We start from the raw sequence: 13,327 nt of genomic DNA, 5'->3' as shown, positions 1-13,327 counted from the left end.
CAGCATTTACGAGTTAGGTTTTGTCTTTTCTTCTGAAAACTAACTGGTTGTTTGCTCGCATGGTACTTCCTGTTATTGTTATTTATGGAATACAGAAAGCGGAGGTATGAGGAGTAAGCACACTCACGTCCTCGTATGACGGGTCGACTTGACACGGAGCCCGAGTTGGGCGATTCATTGGGTGGATGGGTTCGAAGGCATAAAGATAACGAAAAGATCCTGTGGCTGCCGTCTGAACATCGGCAGAACAGCGATAGACGTATCATCAATAACAAGATGCCGATGTGTGGAAGTGCTCATGGGACTGTTTATTTCTATTAATTCCAGCTGGATGGAAGTCCGGTTTGACTTCAAGCTCCTTCGGAAGCGAGGTCAATGAATGTCGATAAAAAGAACATATCAATTACTTTGTACATCTGCCCAGTATCACTAGCGGTAACCTAGTTCCCAAAAAATGGTTGCTTTTTGTTTAGGCATACTGTGGCTCGAATTTCGATTGCCTTAAGCTGTTGTGGTACCTAAGAAGGAGAAGCTTTCTCTTCCGTGGTGGTACAAAAGGGGCCCCAAGAAACTCCCGAATAGAGTGATATCAACCACCATGGGGGATGCAACAAAAAGTCCTGATGGGAATCTTGTGGTTTGTTTGTGTCGCAATCGGAGGGCGGGCGCTTGCTGGTTAAGACAGACATCTTCATGCACCTCCCCTTCCTGTAAATCCGAGCAACAACACTGATATCTTCATTCACTTTTCTTTACAAGAAACGTACCATCTTACCGCGTCTTCTGCCTCCAGGACCTTCTATCTTCATTTATTTCCATTTGCCGTCGCAAAAATGTCATCCGAATTACTTCCTTCCGGCTGTGGTGTCTGCGGCCAGCAGGAGAATCTTCTTCAATGCACAGGCTGTCAAGTGCTGCTATACTGCGGCCGCGATCATGAGATTGATGATCGTCTATCACACAAATCTATATGCCGCTCTATGCTCAGATCTCGTGTCACTATGGAGAAAGAAGAGCAAATCCTGCGCAGCCCTCCTGAAAAATTCATGATGTTCGGAGACGCTTTCATTCATCATGTCGGAAATTTCTGGGGGTTAACGGAAACCCGGAAATATATGCGGGCTCGGCTTGCACTTGTCGATGGAATACTACCGAGTGTGTTGAAGCGCAGCTTCATCATACCACAGATATGTTGCGTTTGTGCCGATCGGATAACATGGGCGTGCGGGATATGGTACCTGCGCTCATGTTGCGTCTCCACAAAGACCAAGATTGTTACTACTTTATCAATTGGTGGGTCCTGAGCACTAGGAATCCGTGGTATGACTGGGGTATCAGCCCTACTTCATGTCCTGATTCTAGAAGAGCCGATGTATTCGAGGGTGTTGGTGGTTTCCTCAATAAGTGCGGGGATATCAGTCATACCTCTTGCCTGACTCTATTGAAAATTAAGCTGCTCCTCGATCTCATGAGACTGGAGCAGTCATCATCGAGCTTAGCTTCAAGGTTTCCTCCAGCAATACTTCATCAAATTCAGTCCTCGGTGCCTCAGAACCCCGTCGTGTGCGCCAACCGCTCCATCATGGATGGCGAGGCTGGTACTCGCCCAACTATGATTCGAAGGTTAAAGAAACAGATCGATACCCTGTATCAGGACGTACACGGGGCAAATAGCGATTTTTGGACCGCTATCGTCAATCCGCCCAATCGTGCAAGGAAATTTCCTACGGTATATGGGAATGGAAGTGCCGAGGAAATCCAATTGATGATCCATTTCAACTACGCCGCGTGGGTTGAGACGCCAGGTGCTATTGATTTCATCAAGGCAAAGGTCCACGGTGGTAATTGATTGGGAATTACTGTATTGTTGGAATGAGAGATGCATGTATGTGTATTTTGAAATGAGTCTCAGTCAAAACGATGTGGAACAAACACCTTCTAGTAACTATAAGTATCCAACGTAAGCCAGGTTAACAAATGACTGACAGGGCTTAGCGGGTGGAGTAGTCGTGGTAAACCAATATAAAATTGGTATTAAGAGATAGAGCAGGAAGTTATAATTGACTTCTAATTGAAATGGGAGCTATAACCCTTGACATTATGGTGCAATTTCAAAAAATTAGATTCGCGCAAAGATAAGAAACTTCTTTTCCTCGAACCTCAAGATTTCCAAATTTGGTTATCAAAATGTCGTAGACTTGCATATGTCACAAATTACTAGAAACACTCTTCTTTTCTCTCTTTCGTGTCAATTGTTCTTCATTCCCTTGATGTTATTTAAGGGTTGATATCTTGTTCTTTGCCAAATATAGCTGATAAGGGAAATCTTCACCAGATCCAACTTCGTGATGTCATCGCAGAAACCCAGGGAACGTGACATCATTTCTTGGCTTTTCAAAACTCAAGACGTCCTTTATTGAATTACATGATATCCTCATATTTTTATACTACCTATATATATACGGGGGTGATATTTTGCTATGAAAGTCGCTATTCCCCGGCAACGGTTCATGGTCGCACCGCCACACAACAAACGAGTCTCACGGGCATGCGAAGCATGTCGTGGACGAAAAATAAAATGCGATGGCCAGACTCCAACTTGCAGAATATGCGAAGAAACGAAAATTCCTTGCATCTACCCGCTAAAGTCGCGTGAGAAAACGACGAAGTAAGAATAACCAGAACGACTCATCTATCAACAACCAATAGATCTATACCCCTTTTACATGCAATAATTTGGGGCATGAGCTAAACCTACCGCAGGGAAATTGAAAGTCTCCGTAAAAAATTGCAGGAATACGAGACTATGTTGAAAGAGATAGGAGATGTGGTTGACGACCAATCTGCCAAGCGCATTAAAGATCTACTCCAAAAGGTGAGGCGTTTATTATATCAAAGACATGCCTTAGCTAATACTTTGAATAGAATAACTCCAAATCAGGCCATGTGTCGAATGGAATGCCTGATAAGTCTCAGGACCAAACTGGGTCATCTAAGCGATCCAGTTCACCTTCTTCCATTGGGTCATTGGAAGCGGTAGATCGAGTCGAGGAAGACCTCAATCTTACAGAAAGCTCTCGGGCTACTGGATATATGGGCAAGAGCTCGGAGATTACGTGGATGGGTCGGGTGCAGGAAGAGGCAGAACAGCGCAATCGCGGTCAATCACCAAAAGCCACATCCGAAAATCATACCGGTGACAAAATTTCCCCGACCACCGTCAACTATCATATTGATGACCTTGGGGTTGATGCGCCTGGACTGGTGCAAATGTACTGGGTGCCTCCTCGACATGTAGCAGATCATCTGTTCGAAACTTATCTGCTCGCAGTCCACCCGCATTTCCCTATCATCAACAGCACTTTGTTTTCCACTCAATACAGGGACTTCTTCGATGAAACATCCTATGCGGGTGATAAGTGGATGGCAATATTGAACATGATCTTTGCCATTGCAACAGAGTACTTATATAACAGTGATGTTGCACAGCGGAGGGATATCAAAGACCATCTCTTCTACTTAACGCGAGCTAGAATGCTAAGTATGGGTGGCGACAGCTTATTCGAACATCCGGATCTGCAACAAGTGCAAATAGAGGGGTTGATTGCATTTCACATGCTCTCCACAAACCAGATTAATAGGTGAGTTCATTGATCCCTGTTCCTTACCGAATGAATCTGACAGGTGTAGGGCGTGGAGAATCTCGGCTTTAGCAATTCGGTCCGCTACCTCCCTTGGCATCAATCTGAAAAGCAGTTGCCGTAAAATGTTAGGCGTATCAAAGGAGATAGGCTGCCGAATTTGGTGGTGTCTTTACACGGTCGAACACACGCTAGGGTCGATGACTGGTCGGGCAACCTCTATTTCGACCAATATGTACACCACTCAACTACCCCTTCCCTTCGACGAGGATCATCTGTCGGAGCCATCAGCTAAATTGTTTCTTGATAACTTCGATATAAGAGAGAAACGCGTGGACATGGCTATGACTAGCCCACACATTCGCTATCCCGACAGCCAGCAGACTGAAGATGCACTGGCTGGGCGCTTGTGGCTTCAAAGCCTACCAGTTAATTCCAGTCTGTATTTCCTGTACTACTGTGATCTCACAGTCATCAACCAGGAAATCCTAGACCAGGTCTATTCAGCGGAGAGTGCAGCAGTATCTTGGGAAGATATCAAGGGCAGCATTAGTCGGCTGAAGGCGACTGTCGATGCATGGTTATTGACTCTTCCCCCCGGGCTGGACTTCACTGCTTTAAAAGATGAAAATCAGAAAACTTATTGGGCGAAGACAAACTTGGCTTTCCACTATCATAGCACACGGATCGTGCTAGGTCGGCCATGTCTCTGCCGACACAACCCAAATCAGACCGACAGACGACGGAATAGTACCGAAGAGCGGGGATTTAGTCACGACATGGCTGTGATGACCCTAGAGTCAGCGATGAAAATGCTCGATTTGTTACCCGACGAGCCGAGTTCTGTGCATCTATATCAATTCTGTCCGTGGTGGTGTTTCCTTCACTATATCATGCAGGCAGCAACAGTAATTATACTGGAGCTCTTGTTTCGATGTGTTCACATGCCAGACCGACAAAGCAGTCTGATTCAGTCAGCGAAGAAGTCTGTCCGGTGGCTTTACATGATGTCCACACATTGCATTGCGTCGCATCGTGCATGGCAACTTTGTGAAAGTGCACTTCGTCGGCTGGTGTCTAGCATGGGATACGACGACAGCGACACACCACAGACTCCAAACCAGCAGCCTGATGGCCTATCTGGTGATCATGTCGACCATGTGCCGCCTGCACAGCGTGATGGAAGACATGACGGCATGCAAGGCTTGTCTTACAATGGTCAATACCAATCGTCAATACAGCCTCATGAAAATCATGATGTGGGGCATTCCAATAATGACTCAGACCTCGCGGGTTCTTTGGCGTTTGGGATTTTATGCGCGCCAAGTACCGAAGAGCATACTGCAGGCGATGCTCATTTCCCCTATGACCCAATTAGCCAAGAATTTATTCGTTATCTCTTCCCCTCGCTGGATGGAGGGGATAATCCAAACGGCGAAAAACATACATTCTGATGCAACTGCATATTTGTCAAAGACACTCACTAGACGAGAAAATTGACGATAGGCATCAAAATCAAGCCGCTAGTGTGCTGCAACATCTCATATTGAGAAATGGCGAAAGGTATTGTACGGAAGCGCCGAAAAGTAAGGACATTTCATCATGATGTCTCAGGTTGGTGAAAATGTGATCTAAGTAACAGTGACGGTATACGATGACCTTGGTTACACGACACCTTCGCCAGGGTTCCTGAGGTTTCTTGCTAGAAGCCAACTTGCACATCGGCTGCCTCACGGCTCGCTTGTTAAGCACGTGGGGAGTCCGAATGATCATCAATAGGGGAGGGTGTAATGCATGCCGTCGAGAGGTGTGAAATTCGCGAGATGGAAGGGGCTGATGAGTACGATGGACCTCAGATCGTGGGGCTTGTGTCAAACATTTAATATGGTTTTAATACTCCAGCCAAAAAGCAAAACAACGATTATAAACACAGATCAAAAGAAACATGGGATGTTTAAGCAAGATCCCATGAACTTCCACCTGGTCTGAAAGATTAAAAGATTTGCTTCCACCAATGCACTTTTTTCTTTTGTCCCTTTTCCTCTTGTACTTCTATCTCCTGTACTTTTACCTCCGCTCCCTTTTCTGTCTGTGCCTTTTCTGCCTGTGCCTTTTCTGCCTGTGCCTTTTCTGCCTGTGCCTTTTCTGCCTGTGCCTTTTCTGCCTGTGCCTTTTCTGCCTGTGCCTTTTCTGCCTGTGCCTTTTCTGCCTGTGCCTTTTCTGCCTGTGCCTTTTCTGCCTGTGCCTTTTCTGCCTGTGCCTTTTCTGCCTGTGCCTTTTCTGCCTGTGCCTTTTCTGCCTGTGCCTTTTCTGCCTGTGCCTTTTCTGCCTGTGCCTTTTCTGCCTGTGCCTTTTCTGCCTGTGCCTTTTCTGCCTGTGCCTTTTCTGCCTGTGCCTTTTCTGCCTGTGCCTTTTCTGCCTGTGCCTTTTCTGCCTGTGCCTTTTCTGCCTGTGCCTTTTCTGCCTGTGCCTTTTCTGCCTGTGCCTTTTCTGCCTGTGCCTTTTCTGCCTGTGCCTTTTCTGCCTGTGCCTTTTCTGCCTGTGCCTTTTCTGCCTGTGCCTTTTCTGCCTGTGCCTTTTCTGCCTGTGCCTTTTCTGCCTGTGCCTTTTCTGCCTGTGCCTTTTTTGCCCGTGCCTGTGCCTCTGCCTGTGCCTGTGCCTTTTCCCTCTGTACCCTTTCCTCCCATGCCTTTTCCTCCCGTGCCTTTTTCTCCCGTTCCTTTTTCTTCTCTACTTTTTCCCCCTGCCGCGGCTTCACAAAATAAGCCTCTGCCATCTTGATAACATATGACGGATTACGGGATCGAAGCATTGAGTCGAGCTGATCTACAGCCTCTTGCACCTCTTCGGCCGTATGTTCAAATCCTCTCTCGCTTGCACAACAGCCACAACCAGCTGTACAGTGCCCAACCCCTTTCTTAAATTGAGCGGGTGCACGATCTTCGCAACAGTCACAGTCACGGGCGCAGCAGCCACCTCGGCCAATGCAGTCCTCGACCAGCTGCTTCCGAAGATACCATGTTGGGTCTTGTCTGGTCGCATCGTAGTCTTGTTTCAAGGGCCCCGGTGGGAGCATTGATTCCTCGGCAAACAGGGTTTGCTCATTCTTTCTGTGTTCTCGCTTGACAGTCTCTAGCTGTTCGTGGTATTGTTGAAGTTGTTTCTTCTCTTCAAAGTCTTCTAGGTCCTCTGGGACCTTTTCTAACGCCCGTATATTCTCCTTGAGGTTCTCCATTCTTTGAAGTGTTTGCCGAAATTTATATTCGGCGGTGATAAGATTCGCGAATATATCCATCTCAAACATGAGGTCGACTTTATATTGAAGACGCGACTCGGGAGGACGGTAATCAGGCACTCCGTAACCCCGCGCTGGTTTAAATGCCTGATTATTTTCGAACATCTGGTCGTACCTATGACCGCTCATGGCCGCGGATTGGTGTGTATTGCACTTCCGAAAAATAAAAATTGATACGTGTGTTAAAGGAAGGAAAGCCTGTCTGAGATATTGAAGTGTGATGGTGTGAAGAAAAAAAAAAGTCAAGTGAGGGTGGGGAGGAAACAAAACATATAATGATATGACCGTCGCCCAAAAGGGTATCGGACACTTTTACTAGTTCCCATAGCTACATTTCTTTTTATAAATACACTACCGACTTCGAGTAACAAACTTAAAATGCGCAAAAAGTACAATGCCGTACGAGGCGGTATATATGTTCTATATATGTTCCTGCAGTATATCCACACTGTGCCAAGTATCTAAAGATAATAAATGTACAAAGGCCAGATCATTAGCCCCAATTTCAATCTCCAAAAAGGACGATCAGTATTCCTGCTGATCGTTCCAGTAAGTAGTTCCAGAGGTGGTTGCACCTGTGGGCTCAAGGTTCCACCTGAGAACCAACTTAACCCACTGCAACAAGTGACTCGCAATCTTGACATGTCCCACATCCGTAAGATGGTTCTTGGGGTTAATATCGTTATGTTGCAGCAGACCCTCGGTGGGGAAATAGTAGACGAAACCACGGTCCTTGAAGTGCTCATTGACCTCCCGGGTCTCTTCCTGGTAGAAAGTGCTACCGACGTACTTCTTTCCTTCCCTGGTAAAACCTCCCCATTGGGACTGTTGAAAGTTAGCTGGATGAACATTCACAGTCAAAGTTGTAGACGGAATAAAGACATACCATGAGGATGATGATCGCATTAGGCCAGTTAGAGTGGATATCGTCAACCAAGTCGACGTAGGCGTGATAGTAGTCCCGGCCGGGGATTTCATTGGGGTGGCGGTGATCGTTACCACCCATCTGGATGATCACCAGATCGGCTGGTTGCTCTGCTTTTACGTCCCACTTCTCGGGGTTGCGGTCGTAGATCGAGTGTGCCCGAGAGCCTGGGTCTGAGGCGCGGTGCCAGTACCATCCCTAGTGGCGTTGTTAGTTGACGGTGGGGTTCCTAGTGAAGATATGGGGTTGGTGACATACTACGCCGCGAGAGCCGCCGTTGTAGCATTGTTCATCGGCGAGACACACGCCGGGATAGGCCTGTGAGACTGTCAGCACATTTAATCTAGGAATTCAATTTAGAGCAGACTGACTGTGATGCCATATTCGACATTGCCTAAACCGTTAGCGAAGAGGAAGGACCATGAGGAGAGTGTCTCATAAGTGGCGAATTGCCCAGATGCAAGCCTTGGAATGGTTAGTTGCATAGAAGAGAAGCTGGTAAGGTTGGAAGACTCACGAGCCGCCGATGATCTCAACTCTCTTTTCGAAGGTCGGGGGCTTAGTGAGGACAGCGTCATTCGCGACAGCTACGCCAGCGATTTGGACTGTGTGGACGGTAAGTAACGAACAGATTGAACGACGGGGAGAGACTTATCCAATGCCCCAATTTGTCACTATAATGCAGTTAGTATGCGGATTGTTACTGGGGCTTGAAAGGATGCATACCTCTCATCTCAAAGATATTTTTGTCAACAGGTTGGTCGCCATCTTTGAGCTCTGACGATGGACCAACAAATTGATATGTTGATGAGGCGGTGATATTAGAAAATTGCCAGTCAAGAGAGCCAATCCTGCTAATGTTTAGACCAATGAATACATAGAGAGGGATATGTATACATACCGGTAGGCTACGAGGACACCTGTGTTGGTGCTTGGGCCGAAATGGACAGCAAGCTACAATGATGATGTTAACATGTGGACCCATTTTTAAGGTTGATCGGAATGACAAGATGTACCTTTTCCCCAGAGAACTCGACTTTGATTCCCGGTGCACTGAATTAATTAGTAAAGCCGATAACATACTATGGAAAGTGTTACATACGACCACCCTGAGTTTTGTCCCACGGTTAGTATTAAGGTTAAAACAAGAATCCGGGGAAGAGGAGCCAGGAGATGGGGAACATACAAGAAATGTGCTGGCTATCCCATCGACCTTTGTATGAGATCTCCGGGGCATCCGCCGGATAGTTCCTCCATGAATCATCCAAAGTCACCGGTTGTAACTGGCCGGGGTATGAATTCTCTCTCACTTGACCGTTCTCAAGAATGGTGGCCGAAGCAACCAAGGCCCATGAAAGAAAGGTCGTGAATGTTTGTCCAAGCCTCATCTTGGAAGTGATAGTGTTGTTTCCTACACGAATTCTGGTTCCTGTTCCTGTTACACCCCCTAAGCCATCAAGTTCTCCTGACTAAGGGGTAAATTCAGACGGGTCTGAATGGATATGTCGGGTTTAAACTAAAATTGCGTGATCTTGGCCCGCCACCACCCGGCTTTTGTTGCCAAGCATGTGTATTGTCATTTCTATTACAGTACGGATTACAGCCCCGGAGAACTATATCTGATCAATTTCCCGACCCTTAAATCTTTTTTAAATTGGGATAAAAGTGGGTATTGGGTCCACACAAGGTAGTTCTAGAACGTAGTTTAGGTCAAAAAAAGTGCACAGTGGCTAAAAATGCATCTCTACCCCGAATACGTATGTCCTTCGTATGTTGTATGTCAAACGTCAATACCTATCTCCGAAGAAATCGGGATATAGGCAGCCACTTACGCCCCCTGCGCGTACATTTATTATATTACCATGCAGGGGTACCTCTAACCAGACGATCTTTTCTACTTGAACTCTCCAGGGCTGAAAGTCAGTTTCGACTTTAGTCAAATAAATAGGTCGCCAAGAACCGAGATATTCTCATTTGATCAGACAAAGATACAATGCGTTGACAGACGCGGGAAGGAGATCCTCATAGGGCTCATAATTTCTTTTTTCTTTTTTTGCTATGCATCACGTTCATTATTTCCCTTCCAAGCCTTACGAGGCATATGCTGTCTTATTTATGGCTCTAATAATAGACAAAGGCTAAAAAGCCCACAAAGTACTCCGTAGATAGGAGGATAGGAGACGTATGTTGTAAGTTGACTGCAACTTAAAATAGCCAGTTTCAGTTCACTTGCTCGATTCTGTGTATTGTCATGTGGCTCAGTACCCGAGGTTAATGTTGGACTCCGTACGGAGTACAAGAGTACACCGTAGACCCAGGTGACGATCACTAACTGTCATAGGGCAAATAAACAAACACTAAGTTGATTAATTTCGCATTAAAATTCCAGACCCATCTTTTCAATAGCCTAGCGAGCACCTGAATAATTAATCCCACAACCTAGTGGGAGCCAAGAGTTTCCTCTGCATAATTGGCTGTATTCGATATTATCGAAATGCGATACATGTTTCAAATTCCTTCGATTCAAAATCAAGTTCAACTGTCACATTCCAACAAGAGACGGAATGTTTGTTATCTCAATTATTGCTCCTGTTCACCATTCCTGAAACTATGTTCATGGGGGGGTATCGGGAAGTTCGGGTACATGTGATCTTCACGGAGTCCGAGTATCAGATAGCGTGTACAATCTACTCCATACAACATACTTCATACTCCGTACGGAGTACATATGGAGTACATGCTCCATATACGGAGTAGACAACGGATGAACATGCCCAGGGTTCTCGGATTCGTATTTGGCGGAATAGGGGTTCAACTTCCAAGGTTGAATAAATTCCATCCCCTTCCAAGGATACTAAAAGTACGGAGTACTCGCATACAACACGGCGTTAATACCGAAGCGTACCGTCGATTTTCAAAAAGGGAAATTCGAAACCCTGATTCCGATTTGCTGGTCGGACCCTGGCCAATTAAATTCGCAACCTGGGGTACGTGCCATGAATGCCAAGATCTGGCGTAATTTGAGGCGGCCTTTAGCCCATGGTTCATATGGGGGAACTACTAGCTGTTGATTGGCCAGTCAGCTACTAGTTTGCAAAGCGTCGTCAGCTTCTACACAATCTGATAGCTTAATTTGTGGGAGGCTGGAGATAGCTTCAAATCTGCTACTTGGATTAACCCCTTTCGATTGTTTGTATGGAGTATGGAGTACGGAGTATGCAGGACTATGCCTATCCCCGACGGCGATGTAACTATGTATTAATACACACAACGTCCACACGGACATATAGGCGTTTTGACATCTATTTCACGCGTGTCCTCTTTCATCTACCCCGTACTAGGAGATTCAAATATAGATCAAGGGCAACTGAATACGCGTAAACGAGCGGATTATAAATTATGCATCTCATAAATAGTATAATTTACATGTCGTCACATATTTTGAAAGGTATTGCCCTTGTATTTCCAAAGGGTCCACTTATGTCGGCCCCACGCGATACATACAACATACAACATAATAAAGTACATCCCCCCAGCTCAAGTTCGCCCTCATTCACCTCGTACCCGTTTTCCGCTTGGCCAAGATCTTCGACTCGTGGGAATGGATAAACTGATTAGCATTTCTCTTACATATACCCCGTTCTCCTGTCTTGGCCACTTTTTCCTTCTGAACTTCTTTACACTCTTTGGGGAGATTTCGCAGTAGGCTCTCTAAATAACCTTATCTGTCCCTCCTTCTCTCTTTATATCTTCAAGCATTTTGTTTTTTTTGTTTGGCATTTTTGGAGCTTTTTCGACGTTCAATGTTTAGAGCTGCATTTGGCTTTCCATTCCAACCAACCTACTAGACACCCCGAGTCTTCTATTGGACTCGTTCGGTCTCTCATTCACTCATTATAACGCCCGTCATGGAGTATATTCAGCCCAACCATATTTACTCCCGCATATTGGACAACATTCCCTGGAAGTCCGCAGATCCATCAGTGAAAGGTGATCCGCGGAAAAGTGTGAAGTGGATCGATGTGCGTTTGCATCTCAGCCTTGTAAGGATGAAACTTGTTACTAACATCAATTAATAGGGCCTTCGAGGAATCGCTTCATTCCTAGTTATCCTCACTCACCTTGCCCGAGCATGGGATTACGACCTCTTCGCCCCTCGTGACGATGTTGACACCCCTCCCCGAATCCTGCAGTGGCCCGTCTTCCGTATTCCTTGGCAAGGCCGTTTGGGTGTTACAATCTTCGCCTTCTTGACTGGTTACGTTTGCGCCCTCAAGCCTCTCAAACAGTCCCGCAATGGCGATATACTTGGATCTTTCACATCGGTTGGCAAGAGTGCCTTCCGCCGCCCACCTCGCCTCATCTTCCCCGCCACTATCGCCTTGCTCATCTCATGGGTCATGGCACAATTTGGCGCCTTCATCGCTGCGAATCGCTCCGACTGTTGGTGGTGCCGTTACGCGGCCGTCGATTTGGCGCCTACTTTCTGGGAGGAGTTCGTCCGGCTGTTCAAGACCTTCCTTGAGGTTTGGACTACTGGCTATATGGCGTACGATGATCACCAGTGGGCTTTGCTTCCGCTGCTCCAGGCATCTATGTTGATTTACGTCCTTATCTGCGCAACAATGTTCTGCAAGTTCCGATTCCGCGTGGCGATCTATGTGGGAATGTACCTATACTTCCACCAGAATGCAGCCAAAAACACCGGTAAGTCGTATGAGAAACCCAAAATTCTTGACCCTGGTACTAATGAACAAACAGAAACCTTCCAAATGCAGGCAGTCTACGGCATGTTCCTTAGCGATCTCTCATATGAAAAAGGGTTCAAAGAGTTCGTCGAGCGCCACAGCTGGGGCCGCAAAATCGTGGCGGGCATCCTTCTCTGCATCGGCCTCTTCGTCTGCTCTTACCCCGGAGAACACCCCGAATGGGCTACATGGTCGACCTACATGGAACAGGCCTCGCACTACATCTTCCCCCCGAAGGTCAACGTCGGCAGACGCTACTCCGCCCTGGGTGTCGACCTTATTATTTTCGCCATCTACATCTCGCCCTCCACCAAGGACTTCCTCTCCAGCCGTCTCCTCCTCTGGCTTGGTAAGCAGAGTTTCGCTGTTTACCTTGTGCACGGCACTCTCCTCCGCACCGTTCTGTGCTGGATGCTTTACGGAATTACCGGCCAGCCCTGGGACGGTGATATCGTCGACGAAAAGGGTAACCCGATCTACGGCGAGGACGGCGAACCCCTCCACCCGCACTGGATCCCCATTCGCGCCCCTTGGGTCGTGGCTATCAGTATCCCGACTTGGATCGCGCTGGTCTACTTCTGCGCTACTTTGTGGACGGGATATGTTGACCCCTTCTGCGCGCGCATGGCGCAAAAATTGGAGAAGTGGATGTTCGAGGAGGGTGAACAAGCCCCGCCCCAGCTGCCTATGACTAGCATCCCTATGCCGACCACTTAAT

The 13,327-nt window shown here is 46.9% G+C and overlaps 5 protein-coding genes across 5 annotated transcripts; 3 read left to right on the top strand and 2 right to left on the bottom strand.

Annotated features, from left to right (window-relative positions):
* Positions 1 to 1,189: 1,189 nt before the first annotated feature.
* PEX2_046630 (uncharacterized protein) lies at positions 1,190 to 1,849 on the top strand (the record flags this gene model as incomplete). Its single annotated transcript, XM_016741938.1, has 1 exon — positions 1,190 to 1,849. One exon carries the CDS (start codon positions 1,190 to 1,192, stop codon positions 1,847 to 1,849), a length of 660 nt encoding a protein of 219 aa, XP_016603168.1.
* Positions 1,850 to 2,806: 957 nt separating this feature from the next.
* On the top strand, positions 2,807 to 5,095 carry PEX2_046620 (fungal specific transcription factor domain-containing protein; the record flags this gene model as incomplete). Its single annotated transcript, XM_016741937.1, has 3 exons — positions 2,807 to 2,875; positions 2,926 to 3,641; positions 3,691 to 5,095. 3 exons carry the CDS (start codon positions 2,807 to 2,809, stop codon positions 5,093 to 5,095), a joined length of 2,190 nt encoding a protein of 729 aa, XP_016603167.1.
* Positions 5,096 to 5,634: 539 nt separating this feature from the next.
* PEX2_046610 (uncharacterized protein) lies at positions 5,635 to 7,065 on the bottom strand (the record flags this gene model as incomplete). The annotated part of the gene is made up of 1 exon (XM_016741936.1): positions 5,635 to 7,065. One exon carries the CDS (start codon positions 7,063 to 7,065, stop codon positions 5,635 to 5,637), a length of 1,431 nt encoding a protein of 476 aa, XP_016603166.1.
* A 396-nt stretch (positions 7,066 to 7,461) lies between these two features.
* On the bottom strand, positions 7,462 to 9,249 carry PEX2_046600 (SGNH/GDSL hydrolase family protein; the record flags this gene model as incomplete). Its single annotated transcript, XM_016741935.1, has 10 exons — positions 7,462 to 7,761; positions 7,823 to 8,059; positions 8,120 to 8,179; positions 8,233 to 8,326; positions 8,379 to 8,466; positions 8,588 to 8,712; positions 8,763 to 8,815; positions 8,878 to 8,914; positions 8,964 to 8,970; positions 9,048 to 9,249. The coding sequence occupies 10 exons, from the start codon at positions 9,247 to 9,249 to the stop codon at positions 7,462 to 7,464; spliced, it is 1,203 nt and encodes a 400-aa protein (XP_016603165.1).
* Positions 9,250 to 11,769: 2,520 nt separating this feature from the next.
* PEX2_046590 (acyltransferase family protein) lies at positions 11,770 to 13,326 on the top strand (the record flags this gene model as incomplete). The annotated part of the gene is made up of 3 exons (XM_016741934.1): positions 11,770 to 11,883; positions 11,941 to 12,568; positions 12,623 to 13,326. 3 exons carry the CDS (start codon positions 11,770 to 11,772, stop codon positions 13,324 to 13,326), a joined length of 1,446 nt encoding a protein of 481 aa, XP_016603164.1.
* Between the last annotated feature and the right edge of the window lies 1 nt (position 13,327).

Source organism: Penicillium expansum (assembly GCF_000769745.1).
Source record: "Penicillium expansum strain MD-8 chromosome Unknown contig147, whole genome shotgun sequence".
Taxonomy (NCBI): Eukaryota; Fungi; Ascomycota; class Eurotiomycetes; order Eurotiales; family Aspergillaceae; genus Penicillium; species Penicillium expansum.
The sequence above is the reverse complement of the archived record's forward strand: the minus strand, read 5'-3'. Positions and strand labels throughout refer to the sequence as shown.